Source organism: Mesoplodon bidens (genome assembly GCF_964165515.1).
Source record: "Mesoplodon bidens genome assembly, chromosome: 3".
Taxonomy (NCBI): domain Eukaryota; kingdom Metazoa; phylum Chordata; class Mammalia; order Artiodactyla; family Ziphiidae; genus Mesoplodon; species Mesoplodon bidens.
In genome coordinates, this window is record NC_138178.1 from 33,419,467 (window position 1) to 33,435,321 (window position 15,855).

Here is a 15,855-nt window from a genome sequence, read left to right on the forward strand (position 1 = left end):
ATTTGATCCGTGAGATACAGTGTAATCGGGATCAGCTGAAGGGAGAAACCGGCCGACTCACGCCATGGAAGCATGGGGAACGCAGTAATGGGAAGGGACCCCCATTAGCATCCTCCTAGGACTAAGGAACTGGGGTCAGCACGGGCCACAGAGAGGACAGAGAGGCCCCGGGCGGCTGGGAGAGAGCAGATCTCAGGCCTCCTGCTGCCAGCACCTGTAGTGGAAGACCCCAGCCCTCATGTGGTTGTGAACCAGATGCTAGGAAAGTAGGGAGCGCGCTGGAGCTGCCTGAACTGAGAGCAGCAACAGAGAACAGACCTGTTAGCGTGACAGGGAGGCTCCCCTCTGGTGGTTCCCACCGGCCATCCAGATGTGCCACCCGCCCACAGCGGTATTTCCTCGACTTTTATAGAGAATCGTAATTTCATCCAGCGAGAGGAAACAATAGCAAAAGTTCCTCTTCCTCTCAGATAAGCCTGAACTATTTGGTCAGATACCCACAGCATTTCTGGGAAACCCATTTGAAATTTTAGTATTATACAAACATAGACCTTTTCCCATAAAGATGACAAAGTAGAAAAAAAAATTAACAGAAAAGGAAAAAGAAGGGAAGGAAAATATGTAGTCCAAGAGTATTTCCACCAACCAAGCTGCTTTCCTATATGCAAAAGCAACAGAAAGACCTTCTCGGACATGCACCATCTACTTATACTTCCTGGAAAAAAATTACTTGCAGAAGACTGTGCTTTTTGTGAAATGAATCAAAATATGGGACACAAGAATGGAAGTGATAGGTTGGAAAAGAAGTAGTGATGAAAAAGTGAAACTAGTGACACCTGGAATTAATATAACACTGTTAGGAGATAAAAGAGATATTTAAAAATAAAAACCAGAGTCAATTCAGCAAAGATACATACTTTGGATCAGGGGACTAGAAACAGAAATTTCTCATCAGTCTATACTATTTTATCTCTGACATATAACTTCAAGTATGTTTAAACATAACCACTAATGGACGGAAAAAAAAAAAAAGGTGGAAGGAAAGAGGTCTCGCCTCCAAACCACTTCCAAGAAAAGACAAGGAAGTTTTTAGCAACTTGCAAAACACTCAGGAGAATAATAAAGAGAGAGAGCAAGAAACTATCAATAGCACGAGTAATGAAATAAGCTGATGCTCAAGGGCTTCTGATTGATAATTCTTGAATACTATGGTGCCAAAATATGATATAACCAAAACAAGATGAAATGAAACTATGTAACCGGAAAGAGCAGGTGGTGATGATGCTCTCCAAAACCAAGGAGGAAAGCAGAGAAAGAAGCTTATCGTGTACAGGTAAAAGATGGAACCTAAAATGAAGATATAAATGTCATGAACAATGAAATGTGAAATCCAAAAATAGTTTGAAACACAAGAGGTCCTGACAAAGCCAGATTATAGCAGAAGATTTCAATATGCTTTTCTTCATCTCTAGCAAATCATGTAGATCAAAATAATAAAGGTATAGAATATTGAATAATTTTATGTATATATATATTAAGTTATAGATAGATAGATAGATGTAATTTTGTACCCCACAGATGTCCTGGAGCATTTAGAAAAAAAAATGTTTCTTATTTAACCAACCACCGAAAAACCTTAAATACATGAGAAAAAGTGGCTTGTGTATAGTCAAGAGAAGTCCAGAAGTCTTCCTAACTCATGCAACTTTTAGCCTCATCTCTTTCTCTCCAAGATCCAAGGCCTTATGATTGGGTTAGCAATACACGCCCAAGAGTCTGATCTCTTTCCATCCTGTAAGGATTTCCCAATGAGCACCCCGTCACTGCAGCAAAAGAAAATGGACCAGGAAAACTGCTCAGTGCCTCCGGTTTCTCAAAACGTCACAGAGGTTTGTTGACACGTGTGGGCAATTTGTCACATGGCCCCTGAAGCCAGCTCTCGGGGCCCCAAGCCCGTGAGCCTGAGCGTCCATCACTTCTCATGCCCACTCAATGGAGGATCCACCCGCTCCACCCATCCCCCCACCAGCAAGCCAGAGACAGGTGCAGACGTGGGGTCTGTCCAGGCACAAAATAATTGCCATGTAACTCACCTTTATATCCTTTATTCCAAGATCTTGTTGCAAGCAGGGATGTTAGGGTCTATAGGAATAAGATACATAGGGCTTTTGAGATTCTAGGGAAATTGGGAGGGTGCTTCGGAGAGCCCTGGACCCCTCAATTACCAGAGGGAGTGAGAAGGCTCCTGTTCCCACTCCTGTTTCTCAAACTACCACCCTCTTCCTCGTGTTAAGATCTAACAGTCCAGCTGGGATTTGAGCCCATTTCTTCAGCCTCTCTCTGTGGGAGAGACTGCTGAGCTGAGTTTTCTACTTAGCACTCCGTGGTGGCAGAAAAGCATCCACTGTTACGCATCTTGGCTGGGCCTGAGTGTTTTCACTTGTATGAGGAGCTTGGCCTCTCAAAGAAACCCTCGTGGGGGGCTTCCCTGGTGGCGCAGTGGTTGAGAGTCTGCCTGCCGATGCAGGGGACACGGGTTCGTGCCCCGGTCTGGGAAGATCCCACATGCCACGGAGCGGCTGGGCCCGTGAGCCATGGCCGCTGAGCCTGCGCGTCTGGAGCCTGTGCTCCGCAACAGGAGAGGCCACAACAGTGAGAGGCCCGCGTACCACAAAAAAAAAAAAAAGAAAAAAAAAGAAACCCTCGTGGAAGGGTAAGGAACACAGGTCAGGGCTGCTCCAGGTTAGCTGGAGCACCTGCTGGGTTAGGGCAGCAGGGTCAGGCAGGGTTCTGGGCCAGTGGGAGGAGTGCTGGACTTGGATTCAAGCCCTGAGTCCTCCTTCACTGGCTCGAGAGCTTGGACAAACTGAGCCTCAGTTTCCACACTAGCAAGTGATAGCAAACATTTAAATGCTGTTGGCTCTGGTACCGGCCCCTGTTCTAAGCACCTAACTTATGCTAACTCATTGAATTCCCACCACAGCCCTATGAGGAAGCTACTATTATTATCACCATCTTTCACTCGGGGAAACAGAGACAGGAGGAGGTTAAATAACATGTCCAAGGCCACAGCCCAGATAAGTAGGGCAGAGCTGGACGTTAGAGCCTGTCCTCGTAACCATGGCTCCGCACCTTCTCACACATCAAATGAGAGGGATCGGGGATTCCTTAGCGGTCCAGTGGGTAGGTCTTCGCCTTCCAGTGCAGGGGATGCAGGTTCGATCCCTGATCAGGGAGCTAAGATCCCACATGGAGACTTCCCTTGTGGTCCAGTGGTTAAGAATCCGCCTGCCAGTTCAGGGGACACAGGTTCGATCCCTGGTCCGGGAAGATCCCACATGCTGTAGAACAACTGAGCCTGCGCTCTAGAGCCCGTGCTCTGCACCGAGAAGCCACCGCAATGAGAAGCCCGCTCACCGCAACGAAGAGTAGCCCCCGCTCGCCGCAACTAGAGAAAGCCCGTGCACAGCAACGAAGACCCAGTGCAGCTCCCCCCAAAAAAAGCACAAACATATAATAATAATAAAAAGATCCCACATGCCTTGCGGCCAAGAAACCAAAACATAACACAGAAGCAATAGTGTAACAAATTCAATAAAGACTTTTTTAAGAAAATGGTCCACGTCAAAAAATCTTAAAAAAAAAAAAAAATGAGAGGCATCATACCCACCCCAGGTGAGAAGAACTCTGTAAAATACTGTCTGAGGAAGAACTCTCTTTAGTTCTTTTCATCTTCCCGACTCTCGAAAAGAGCCTGCCTTACAGCTTGTGGCCCAGCTGAGGCTTCAGGGAACAGCCGGGGGCCCTCGAGCAGCTGCAGAGATCAGGGCGGGGCAGGCTGCATGGGGATGGGATGGCTGCCCAGGCAGGGCCTGTGCACGCAACCCCTGCATCTGTGCTCGGGTCTCCCTGCCCTGGGGTCTGCAGGGCAGGAACTCCTCCAGTGTGACCCTTGCTCTGTTTTTCCCAGCGGAGAAGAAGATGATGAGCTCAGCCTCTGCAGCAGGAACTCAGCAGATCTACTCCCAAGGAAGCCCGTTCCCCCCAGGACACTCGGGAAAGGCCTTCAGGTACCTGGTGGGGGTGGGCAGCGGGGCAAGGGGGCAAGAGGGCAGGAAGAGGCCCCCCTACCCAGTGAAGCCCTGGGTCTCAGAGCGTGGCTCTGTGTGCAACACATACTACAAACCTCACTTCGTGCTTACACATCCACATGCCCGGGCCAGGCTGAGGAATCCGGTGGCTCAGGTTCTGCCCTGTGAGCCCTAGATGAGTCACCGTAAGTGCATGGTGTCAGTTACTCTATATCAGATGTGAAAGGTGCCAGCCACTGCGTTGTGTAGCGGTGCCTGCCGGGAGAAGGGAGTGAGGTGGCCTCTAGCCAGGACCCAGATAGGGCAGAGCTGGGGACACCTGACAAGGCAGCAGAAAGTGCCCTGTTCCCTGGTTCTGAGGCCATGGCCAACTCCAAGGGGGAGAGGACAACTTGGCCCATGATGCCTGGGGTCTCAGCCGAGAGGGCCACTCATGGGAGGTACAAGCAGGATGTCTGGCCTTCCCACAGCTTGGTTCTTAGCATCAGGGACCTCTTGTAGGTCACAGAGGAAGCTATGACAACACCACCATGACAGTACCACCAGAGGCAAGGCCTGGCTCCACTGCCTGCCAGGGAAACAGGAGCACAGGCTGGGGAGAATGGCTAGAGGAGAGACCCGCAGCATTCAGGGAGGGTGTGTGGGTACTCAAGTGAGCATCAGATGCCCGCAGACTCAGTAGGAGAAGCATCTCAGATGCGTGCCCAGGAGGATGGGGCTCCTCATACAGCCCAGCCTCTGGCTGACTTGGCCAGAGCTGAGTTTCCAGATAAGATGCAGGCAGGGGCCAAGACTGGGCAGGTGGGACCAGCCACCCCAGGGAGAGGTCTGGCCCGGGACTGCCCTCTCTAAGGGGATGAGGCTCATGCTTCCACACTGGTCCATGGACAGACCTCCTGGGGAAGCAGCAGGTAACTCAGCAGTTGTGCAGCCTCTGAAATCTCGGAGTGGCTCTGACCAGCCGTGCAGCTGGGCCTCGCTGGATTGCCACCTGTTCTGAGACTCTGGGGAACCCTGGCCACAGGCAGCAACTCTCTGGTCTGGGGACAGGAGGACGAGACGACAGCCCCCAGTGAGCTGCTCCTGGGCCAGCATCACTGCCGGTCACCCCGCTCTGCTGAGCGCTGGCCGAGGCTCCAGACCTCTGCCCTGCTGCTGTGTTACTCACGCACTCAGCACACGGTGACCAATTGTAGTTCCGTGCCAGGCTGTGTGCCAGCCCAGGCCCATGTTCACCGAGTCCTCATAACACTTGCTGCTCCCCCCTCTAACCCCCTGCCGTCTGGACAGAGGGCAGCAGGGACGGAGCAGAAGCCAGAGGTGAGGAGGGACAGCCCGAGGCAGCGTGGCAGGGGGCGGGAGGGCGGCCCAGAAGCAAAAGTCAGGTAGCCACCTGCTGCCAGGGCGGGCACTCAGCCATCGGGGATGTGGTGAGCAGAGCCCAGGAAGCAGGAGAGATGGGGAGGCCTCGAGTCTGGGAGAAATGGAATGAGACCTCGGAGGCCTTGAATACCACGCCCGGGAGTTTGGACTCCATCACTGATGACTTGTGGGAGAAGAGGGACCTGAGGAAGCAGAGTCCTGGAGAAAGTTCAGGGTGGCAGGGGTGCGGGGGGCGCAGTGGAGGAGTGAGGCGGTCCAGCTGGAGGTGCTGTGCCTTTGTGGACTGTCGTCACAGAAACAGAAGAGCGGGACAGGGTGGAGGGCGGTTACCAGAAGGGAAGGCAGGCTGGTGTCTGGACAGCTGTGTAAGGAAGGAGTCCGGGGGACACCAGCCTCCGTGTGGAGCCTGGCACTGGGGGGGCGCTCACTAGATACTGGTCTATAGAATGAATGGATGGATTAATTAAAGAGGGCTTCCCTGGTGGCGCAGTGGTTAGGAATCCTCGTGCCAATGCAGGCGACATGAGTTCGAGCCCTGGGCTGGGAAGATCCCACATGCCACGGAGCAACTGAGCCTGTGCGTCACAATCACTGAGCCCGCGATCTAGAGCCCTTGCTCTGCAACAAGAGAAGCCACCACAATGAGAAGGCTGCATGCAGCAACGAAGACCCAGTGCAACCAAAAATAAAAAATAAATCAATCAAATAAATGTATTAAAAAAAATAATAATAATAATTAAAGAACGCGTGAGGCTTTATGCCTGTGGGATGGGCAGTTTCCTGTAAATCTGCAGGGCCTGAGCTGGTTTGAGTGGGAAGGGCTATGGGATGAATGACCCTGAGCCCCCAGCAGAAGGGCACAGCTGTGGCAGCGCATCCCTAAGTATGTCCCCAGCCCAAGTCCTGCTGTTTTCCCGTGGGCCCTGTGCGTACGTTAGCCAGGGCACCTTTCCTAGGACCCACAGGGCTACTGCCAGCCCCCCAATTAGTGCTGTGAGGGCACCGAGGGCCACCCTGCCCCAGAGAACAGTGACCAGAAAAGGCCCTCTGAGTTGACACATTCATCAGGAGGGAGAATGGGAAAGGAGTCCTGTGTTAAGAGAGGAAGTGCTTTCAGGAGGATGGGAATGAAGTTCCCCTTGATCATGGTTAGCGCAGGAATGTCTTGTCATCTTTGAGTTCTCCTTATTTGAAGAGGGACCGGATACCATGGAAAACATATTGTAATACAATTAGTGAAACGGTACCCGGTCTTCTTTACTGGTCTATAACCTTCCATTCTTTAAACCCTGGCTGAAAACCCACCTCCACCCAGGCCTTCCGTGATTAGCCCCCTTCTTCCCGCGTGATTCGCTCGTGGGCACCCAGCACTCTGCCTGTGCGGAGCTGGCCCTGGGGAGGCAGGAGGAAGAGCCTGAAATGAAACGCAAATCTTCCCCGGTCTCCTTATCTGTAATGAGCTTGTTGTATAATTGGCGGAACTGGGAAAATCTCACAGAAGTCGTGCCTAGCAGTGCAGCTAGGGGCAGAGACAGTGGTCAGGGACTGAGCCTGCGGGAGGACAGGCGGAGAGCACGGGTGACACACACAGTGGGTGTCTACAAAGGACTCGTTGGATTCAACTGAAGATTCACTGAAGGGTCAAAAGAGGTAAACAGCAGTTTGCACTGGGATGGGGGCGGGTGGGTCCAGGCCCCACCCAGCAGGCTTCCACTGGCAGGCTCTTTCCTCTGAAAGCCTGTGGCCTATTTCCTGAATCCTTAAGCTTTATAGGTGCCCCAAAGGAACAAATTAACCAGAGCACAGAGAGCAAGTTAACACCAAGACTGACTTTTTTTTTTTTCTCGGTACGCGGGCCTCTCACTGTTGTGGCCTCTCCCATTGCGGAGCACAGGCTCCGGACGCGCAGGCTCAGTGGCTATGGCTCACGGGCCCAGCCGCTCCGCGGCATGTGGGATCCTCCCGGACCGGGGCACGAACCCGTGTCCCCTGCATCGGCAGGCGGACTCTCAACCACCGCGCCACCAGGGAAGCCCCAAGACTGATTTTTATTCCAAGAAGCCGCTCTCTTCCTGGGAATCATCCATTGAAAGCAAGAGACACAGAAGGGTGGGATTGGGGCTGCGTAGAGGAGAGTGAGGGGGAGACCCTGTGGGGAAAAACAGGCAGCAGTGGTGGGTTGAGGGAGCCCTGGGGGAGAGAAGGAAGACCAGGGGCTCCCCCTGAGGGCCTTCGATCCAGTGACGCACAGCTCCGGTGGGAGAGAGCGGTGCACTCCGGGAGAGGTGGCCCGGGACAGGGCGCGTGGAGCTGGGGCGTCTCCCCAGGACGAATGCATTTTCTTCCCTTGCAGTTCCTCGGTGGTGCATGTGCCTGGCGTGAATGACATCCAGTCCTCCTCCTCGACGAGCCAGAACATGTCCCAAATCTCCCGGCAGCTAAACCAGAGTCAGGTGGCGTGGACGGGTAGCCGGCCGCCCTTTCCCGGACAGGTATGGGTGTCGGTGAGGGCACTGCCCCCAGGTGCCCAGAAGGTGCAGAGCGCCTGGGCTGTGCTTACTTTGCATCCCAGCTCTGAGAAGGGGCGGCACTCTGAGCTGTGGCTGACCACCCCAAACGCAGCCGGGCTCCCAGGAGCACTGGCCACCCTAAGGGTACTTTGAGAACTGGGTCCCCAGCAATGGTACCGTGTCTGGTTTCAGCAGCCTTTTCTCCCAGCAGTCTCAGGGAAGTCCTGGGGAACCTGGGGGAGGGGTGGGCGCACAGAGGCCCTCGATCAGGAGCGAGCCCCTCACCACCCTGGACCTGCATTTCCCTGGCCCAGGAGTGCGTGAGGACATCAGCGCTGGGACACACGCGGCTCCGTGGGGTCGCCGTGAGGACGGCTGTCCTCTGGGCTGAGGGAGTCCTTGCCAAGGTCCCATAAGCAGAAGACAGAGGACCTAGATCATTGTAGCCCTGAGGATGAATTTCAACCAGACCTGCCCCAAAGATCCAGGGCCCGAGTGCTGTGGTTCTTGGGCTGGCACACAGTGGCCTGATCCCAGGCCTTTGTGCCCAGCAGGCCCAGGAGGGCCTTTGGAGCCGCTATCAGCCCAGGGCGGGACTGCCACTGCGGGTGGCAGTGACCAGCCCAGGCCATGGGCCGGGGAGACCTGCTGCTGATGCTCTCCATCTCTGTGCTTCATCCCGATTGCAGCCAATCCCCTCTCAGTCCAGCAAGACTCAGTCTTCTCCCTTTGGGATTGGAACGAGCCACACCTACCCAGCCGACCCCTCCTCCTACAGTCCTCTCTCCAGTCCAGCCACCTCCTCGCCCAGCGGGAATGCCTACTCCAGTCTTGCCAACAGGACTCCAGGGTTCGGTAGGTGGGGAACGAGGGAAAGAATGCCTGGGAGCGTCAGCAAAGATGCTTTCTGAACATTCTGAGTTTGGGGGTCTGAGGCCCAAGCTCCCAGAATCCGGGTACCAGGTCTGGAGATTTGCAAGCGCCTCTTCTCTCTGGCTCTCTGGAGGCCAGTCGTGTCCCTAAGAGCCTGGCTGCCTAGACCCCGGCCTTGTGGATTGACTTGATCATTTTTAAGGCTCTGGGACTACTCCCTTGCACTGATGTCATCTGAATGCTATTTTAACCCTTTATGGCCCTTGGCAAGGACTTTCAGGTCGCCCAAGTCAAAAACTCTGTAGTCCTATTTCAAAAAACTAGAGAAGTATAGGTTATAGGGATGACCAACTGTGTAAATAAATTGTGTAAATAATAAACATTGTAAAGTTCACTTTTTAATAAGAACACATAAGAACACGTAAGAACATCTTGCCTAGCTTTGTTTGCACAACCTCAGGCCACAAAGGGTTAAGTAACCACTTCCTGTGGTGCACTTCCCAGGAGCCCTTACCACTGCTCACCCTGCAGGTATTTAATGGACCCCCTCAGCATGTCTGCCAGGGTCAGGGTTCCATGTCACATGGCAGGGGCTCAGAAGGGACCATGGGGCTGGCAAGAAGCCTGAGCTGGTGCCCATCTTCCCGCAGTGCTGTCCCCGGAGAGAGACAGCCAACAGTGTGCTCGGGGAGGGAGCATGAAGCAGAGCCCAAACATCTGAATTTCCATTTGAGTTGCAGGCTTCCCCTTAAGCCGTGTCAGCCTTAGGAAGGAGCTCTGCCTTGTTCCTAGCCCATACCTGGAGTTGGCAGCTGCTCTCACGCCCTCTCTGTCCCCACCACTAATAGCAGCACTTCCGGCCCCCTCAGCCCGAGGTCTCGAGGTCTCGGGGCCCAGCATTTCCCGACTCCTTATCTGTCGCTCCCCCTTGGACTCAGCTGTCCCCTCAGCGTGAATCCCATTTCCTTGTAGCAGGCTCTCACATTCAGCCTTTAAATATTCTTGCCAGATTATTCGGTGAGTTCAGAAGCACAGCGCCCTATTTCAGGAAGGAGAAGCCCTGAGGCAATTGCTTTCAAGTCAGCCAGGCCCTCAACGTAGATCCACCCTGAGGTTGGAAGCCTCTGGTTCCCAGGAGGACTCCTGCCTCCCTGCAGTCTCTGCATCCAGCTCCCTCACCAGGATACGGAGAGACCTCCCACCCTCCCCTACCCCCAGTCTCGTCCTGAAGGCGGCCGGCTGTGGCACACTTGGCATGCAGGCACCTAGTCCTTCCTGGAAGCACAGGGCCCACCTGGCACTGACTACTCACCAGGCCCTCCCGAGTGCCAGGACCTCCTGAGTGCCAGGCCTCCTGAGTGCCAGGCCTTCCTGAGTGCCAGGCCCTGGGCTGAGCCCTGGAAACAGAGGGAAGGAGACTCGGTTCCGACCAGCAGTGCAGGCACGGAGGCAGGGGAGACTGATGGGAACAGGGAGACGGCAGGCCAGTGCTGGAGGTGCAGCGGCCAAGGTCTACTGAAGGCAGGAGGTGAGGAGAGGCTCAGAGGAGACCTGGCACTCACCCCGCAAGGCCTAGAAGCACCTCAGTGTGGCTCTAGCAAGAAAGGAGGGGAAGCCACCCGCTGCCCCAATGACTAGGGCCTTTAGCTCTGTGAATCTGTCTGGTCTCCACTTAGCAAATGCTAGGCCCTGAAGCGCAAATGGAGGTGGAACACAGAAAGGACAAAGTGTGGGGCTGAGGCCACCGTACAAACTGAAGACCAAGAACAGGATCACACGAACGAGGTCCAGGCTCAGCAACCATTTTTACAGCTGCTGTCCAGCCATCTCACACTCGGATGATAACAATAATAATTATGACAGACGCTTACTACATGCCGAGCACTTCACACATTTGAGTTCACTTAAAGCTCATGGCAGCCCTATGAGGGAGAAACTATGATTATTCCCATTGCACAGATAAGTAAACTGAGGCACAGTGAGGTCAGATAACTTACCCAAGGCCTCACGGCTGGTCAGTGGTAGCATCGTGCCTGTGGAGCCAGGTAGTGCCATCTGAGTCTGTGCTCCCATCACTACCCTATCCTGGCCATTCTTTCTAATCCATCGTTCAGGGTATCTTAGAATTAACACGGGAATTGGATGCGTCCTGATTTATACTAATGAGAAAGGGGCTGGAACCCTTTCAATGAGTGCATGGAAGAGAGTGTAAAATAGAGAAAATAAGGACTGAGAAGTTTCTTGGGGCCTTACCATCAATGCCTCGTCTGTTAGCCTCACACAAGCAGTTCGAGTGGGAAAGGACACAGTTGGCGTGTGTTTGGAAGCCAGCTCAGGTGGAGTGATGAGGTGGGGACCGGAAGCTGAGGAGGAGGGAGGCTCAGGCTGGAGGTGAGGAGGAGGACCTTCAGCGGGGTGGGCACCAGAGTCATCTGTGATGCAAGGCTCCTGGAGGACAGCTCCCAGTGCAGGCGGGGGAGGCCCAGGCAGAGGGGTCAGAGTTCACAGCAGGGTGGAGGACCATGGTGTGGAGGTGGCCTGCAGAGTGCACGGACCATGGGATCTATGGAGTGTGGGTAAAACAAGCGGCTCCTGCGCCAGAGGGCTTCAAGGGCACGGAGTCCTGATGGAGGCGAGGGGGGGCAATCTTCCGTTATGGTCAGAGAAGAGAGGGGGCGTGATTAGGGAAAGGGTCTGAGGGGTGTGTTATTAACGATGATGGCTGCTCCAGAGCACGGAGGGGAGGGCTGCAGGGAAGAGCAGATGGGAGTGGGTGAGTGTGGAGGGAACAGAGCAATCTCAGTAAAAGGTCAGTTTCATTAATTATTAAATAAATAGGAAACCATTAAAACAGCTGGTGGTGCTTACATTTGCAATGCACATACCCTGGCCCCGTAGGTGCAGATCTGAGTGGCTTCCCCCGGCCCCCGCGAGGGTGTGGGTGAGACAACGGGGCCTGTTGGTTGGGCTTGAGGGTTACAAGCAAGGCAGCCTGGAGAAGACCACACCCCATGAAGCCTTACCTTGTTGAAGGTGTATCCACCACAGGACACACAAGCTACTGGGGGTAAACAAACTTGCCAGAGGCTGTGGGCTGCAGCAGGTCTGCAGAAGGAGCCTGGCAGCTGGCAGAGACACTGGCTAGAGGGTGCAGGTTGGACCAGAGCCAGTGGACCCCCCCACCAGGTGGCTGAGGTTTCATGGAGAGCGCCAGCAGGGTGGAGCTGGCCTGCAGCCCTCTGGGTGATTGAGGATGCTTGCTGAAGAGTGAGTGCCCCTGGGCCTCCTGCACGCTGCTGGTAGACACACGCCGGGCAGAAAAGCCACCCGAACCAGCCACCCGAACCAGAAGACAAGCCACTTCCTCTGCTGTGCCCGGCCTGTCTCTCCAGCCCCCTCTCTTGACAAAGCCTAACATTGCACCAGCTAGCAAAGGAGAAATGTTTACAGGGTCCAGTTCCCATTTCACAAAGCAGGGCAAAGAAGGGTGGATTTAGAGTTTGGAGGCATTCAAATGATAACTGCCAAAGATTTATGTGATGCGAATCCCTGACTTGGTTAGCCCTCTGTTTCAACTACCCTCAGGCGTCTGCTTGTTGATATCACCATGTTTCTAGGAGAACTGCAGGGAGCCAGGCAGACAAGTTGCACGATGAAAGTGGTTCAGAGGTGCTGTGGCAGGCCAGGCTTTCATCCCCTGACTTGGCTCGAGGGCTGCATATATGCCTTTTCATGGCTGGGGCTAACTTACATGACTGTCTTACCACCGTGCTTCCTGTAATAAGTTGGCAGACATGAGCGTGGCCATTGCTTCTCATTTGTTCCCCATATGCCTTTCAGTTTAGGAAGAGGTGGCTAAAGTATCTCATTCCCGCATAACACAAGTCACAGCTGGCCTAGCAGATTTACCTTGGAGAGGAAGATTGAAAGAATATGTCATTCCAGAAATGTCTGAAGATTCTTTCAGAGAGAAATAGGATGAATCATTAGAGATAGGGAAGCAGGGTAGGAAAAGCACTATGAGAGAGAGGATTTCAATAACCCGAAATGTTTGCAGACACCCTGTCCCTCTTACTCCCCACCTCCTGCCCCCAAAACTCAGCCCTGGGAATTCTTCAAATTCTGTAATTTGAGGGAATTATAGACCATCCCACCCTTACTAGTTAGTGATGAAAAGACAAGATCTTAACCAGAAATCGTACGAAGCATGTTGTGAGGTGCAGCTCTTGGCTGAGACCCACAGGGAGGCCTTTACCTGGAGGGCGCTCATAAGAGGATAAGCTGCCCCTTTGGTGCTCTTTGCTGGCTTTATCCAGCAGGGCTTCTGAGCTGCAGGGCTGTGGACACTTGGCCCCAGATGATTCTTTGTTTGTTCATGGAGGGTGTTTAGCAGCCTCCCTGGCCTCTGCTTACTAGTGCTTCTCCGTTTATGACAATGGGAAATGTCTCTAGACATTGACAATTGTCCCTCCAGGGTGAGGGGGCAAAATCACCGCTGCTTGAGAGCCACTGAGCCAAACCCAACCACTTAGGACCTCTGAGCTGGACTTCAAGTGAACCTTGACTCTTAGGGCAATTTCCAAATCAGATGAATTTCACCGAAAATGTTACTTAGCAAAAGTGACATTATAACATTGAGTGCCAATGAATTTTTCTTTTAAGGAAGTTGTCATCCCCTTCCCTCTACAACCTAGAAATCTACAAGCTCCTCAAGGTTCTCACTTTTGGTTTAAAAGCCCACCCAGTTGGCCCAGGTTGTAGCAGCCTAAAAATATATTCTATTTGGACCCCTGGGCTGGCAGGTGGCCCAGGCATCCAGCCAGGACTGTAGCAGCCTAGGCCTTGCTCAGGAAGCCCACAGAACACAAGAAACAGAGCATGGCTAGAACCTAGCTCATGGTTTGCAGCCATATACATGGCTTTGGGAGCAATAAGGCAACACAAGGATGTCGGTTAACACTGGGGCTTTTTCCAGAAAGAAACTTGTGGGTACATCTTGAGGGCGGGCCATGAACATGCCCTGTTCACCATCTGTCTGCAGGCAGGTCAGTCAGGGCCAGGGTTTAGGCTAAGACCCCATGTGGCTCTGTCATCCGGGAGAGGTCGTGTCGTAGTTATGACTCATTATTTAATCAGGTCACTAATGCAGCTCAGGAAAAATTTCAGTAGCAGAGGCTGAATGGAGGGCTTTCCCCTTTAACTCTCCCATCACATGGCCGGGGAACTCATCCTGCAGATCGTCTTTGGATGTAACTTTCTCCAGGAAGATGCAGACTGAGTTAGGTCTCGCTCCTTTGTCCCTCCACACTGCCCATGCTTCCCTTCTAAGCACTCTTAACAATTCCAGTTGCCTAAGTACTCATCTTTCTTTCTCAATGGATTGGGCCATTGCAATGCATTGTATCCCCAACACACTGCTCAGCGTCAGGTACATAGTCAGGGTTCACTATGAAAGCTGTATTTATCAAATGAATACACGTGGGCTTCAGTGTCAGAAAGATTAGGTTCAAACCCTGCCTCTGGCATTTATAAGCTAAATGAGTTGGGCATATTCCTTGACCTCTTTGAGCCCCGGTTTCCTCATCTGAAAAATGTGGAAGATGGACCCATCTCTTAGAGTCAGAGTGAAGAAGAAATGAAATGAAATAATGTCTAGAAAGTACCCAGCACGATGCCTAGCACATAGTCAGTACTCCAAAAATACTAAGTCCTTTCCCTCCTTCCTTAACTAGTCTGTGCTGTTTCTAAAGTGATCCAGTTAATTGATTTTGTCTGTGGCACACATTTAAGAAGAGCACTTCCCTCCCCAGAAGTTTAAGAATTTTTATTCTGAAATCTCGTCCCTGTAATTAATAGAATCACCCCCAGATACAAATGGAGAGCTAATCTTCCTCTAATCTTCACGCCCCCTCCACCCTACCCTGTCTCTGGCTGTCACCGAGGAAGACTGATGAGAGAATGTGTTTTTGTTTCATTATAAGTCAACGATGTCCAGGAAGCCTCAAAGGGGAATAGAAGTAAAAGTGTACAGAGTGTTCATGCTTCTGCCTTCTCCCCTTTCCCTTCCTTTTTCCATTCCTTTATTCTTGCCTTCAGCGGATACTTATTGAAGCCTCCTTTATTCCAGGCAATATACTCAGTAAGCCCTGGGACAGACGTAGATAAGATCTGTGGCCTTAAGTTACTCATGATCTGGGGATGAGTCAGTGTAGCGCGATGGGCACCGTCCCGAGAGACAATACAAGTGCTGCAGAGGAGCGAAGAAGACAGAATGACTGAGGGAATCAGTCGTGCAAGGTCACATTCAGTCGGGACTTTGAGCACGAGTAGATTCCTGCAGGCACAGAGCAGGGGAAGGATGCGCACGACAGAGAGACCACAGGTGCAACAGCACAGAGACGGAGCGGTGTGCAGTGTTTGGGGCGGGGGGTAAGTCTACAACAGCATGTGACTAGGGTGAGAGGGGCTGGGGGCACAAAGAAGGGGGAGATGGGGTTTGAAAAACAGGAACCATATGCCGAAGGCTCGAGTGTGCCCCCTCTGAGGAACGTGGACGGTGGGGGACTGTGTTTTCTTGTTTTGTTTTGTTTTGTTGGCCGCGCCACATGGCTTGTGGGATCTTAGTTTCCCGACCAGGGATTGAACCCGGGACCACAGCAGTGAAAGCACCAGGTCCTGACCACTGGGCCGCCAGGGAACTCCCATGGGGTGGGGGGGGGGGTGCGGCGAGGGGAGACTGTGTAGGATGCCGTTGTAGGAAGACCACCCCGGTAGCTGTGTGGGTCTGGGGGAGATTGGGTGCTGGCCCGGCTCGGAGCACTGGTGGCGGCTGTGAGAATGGACGGAGCGAAGGAGACTGGGCGGAGGGGTGTTAGGGGATTGGGGATGCAGCAGAACCCAGTGAGTGACTGGACGTGAGGGGTGGGTGAGAGCAAAGAGTTGACAGGCGTGGTGTCCCCATCTGGGCTGTCCGAGGAGGTGGGACGATTGTTTTAGGC

At 53.1% G+C, this 15,855-nt stretch overlaps 1 protein-coding gene across 7 annotated transcripts in view; it reads left to right on the plus strand.

The window, feature by feature from the left end:
- ARNT2 (aryl hydrocarbon receptor nuclear translocator 2) overlaps nucleotides 1–15,855 on the plus strand; it is a 194,186-nt gene that overhangs the window by 168,617 nt on the left and 9,714 nt on the right. For all 7 annotated transcript variants that reach the window (XM_081227599.1, XM_081227601.1, XM_081227597.1 and 4 more), the window contains 3 exons: nucleotides 3,971–4,070; nucleotides 7,828–7,966; nucleotides 8,674–8,839. In XM_081227599.1, the coding sequence (XP_081083725.1) occupies nucleotides 3,971–4,070; nucleotides 7,828–7,966; nucleotides 8,674–8,839 (405 nt within the window). The remainder of the gene's footprint in view (nucleotides 1–3,970; nucleotides 4,071–7,827; nucleotides 7,967–8,673; nucleotides 8,840–15,855) is intronic.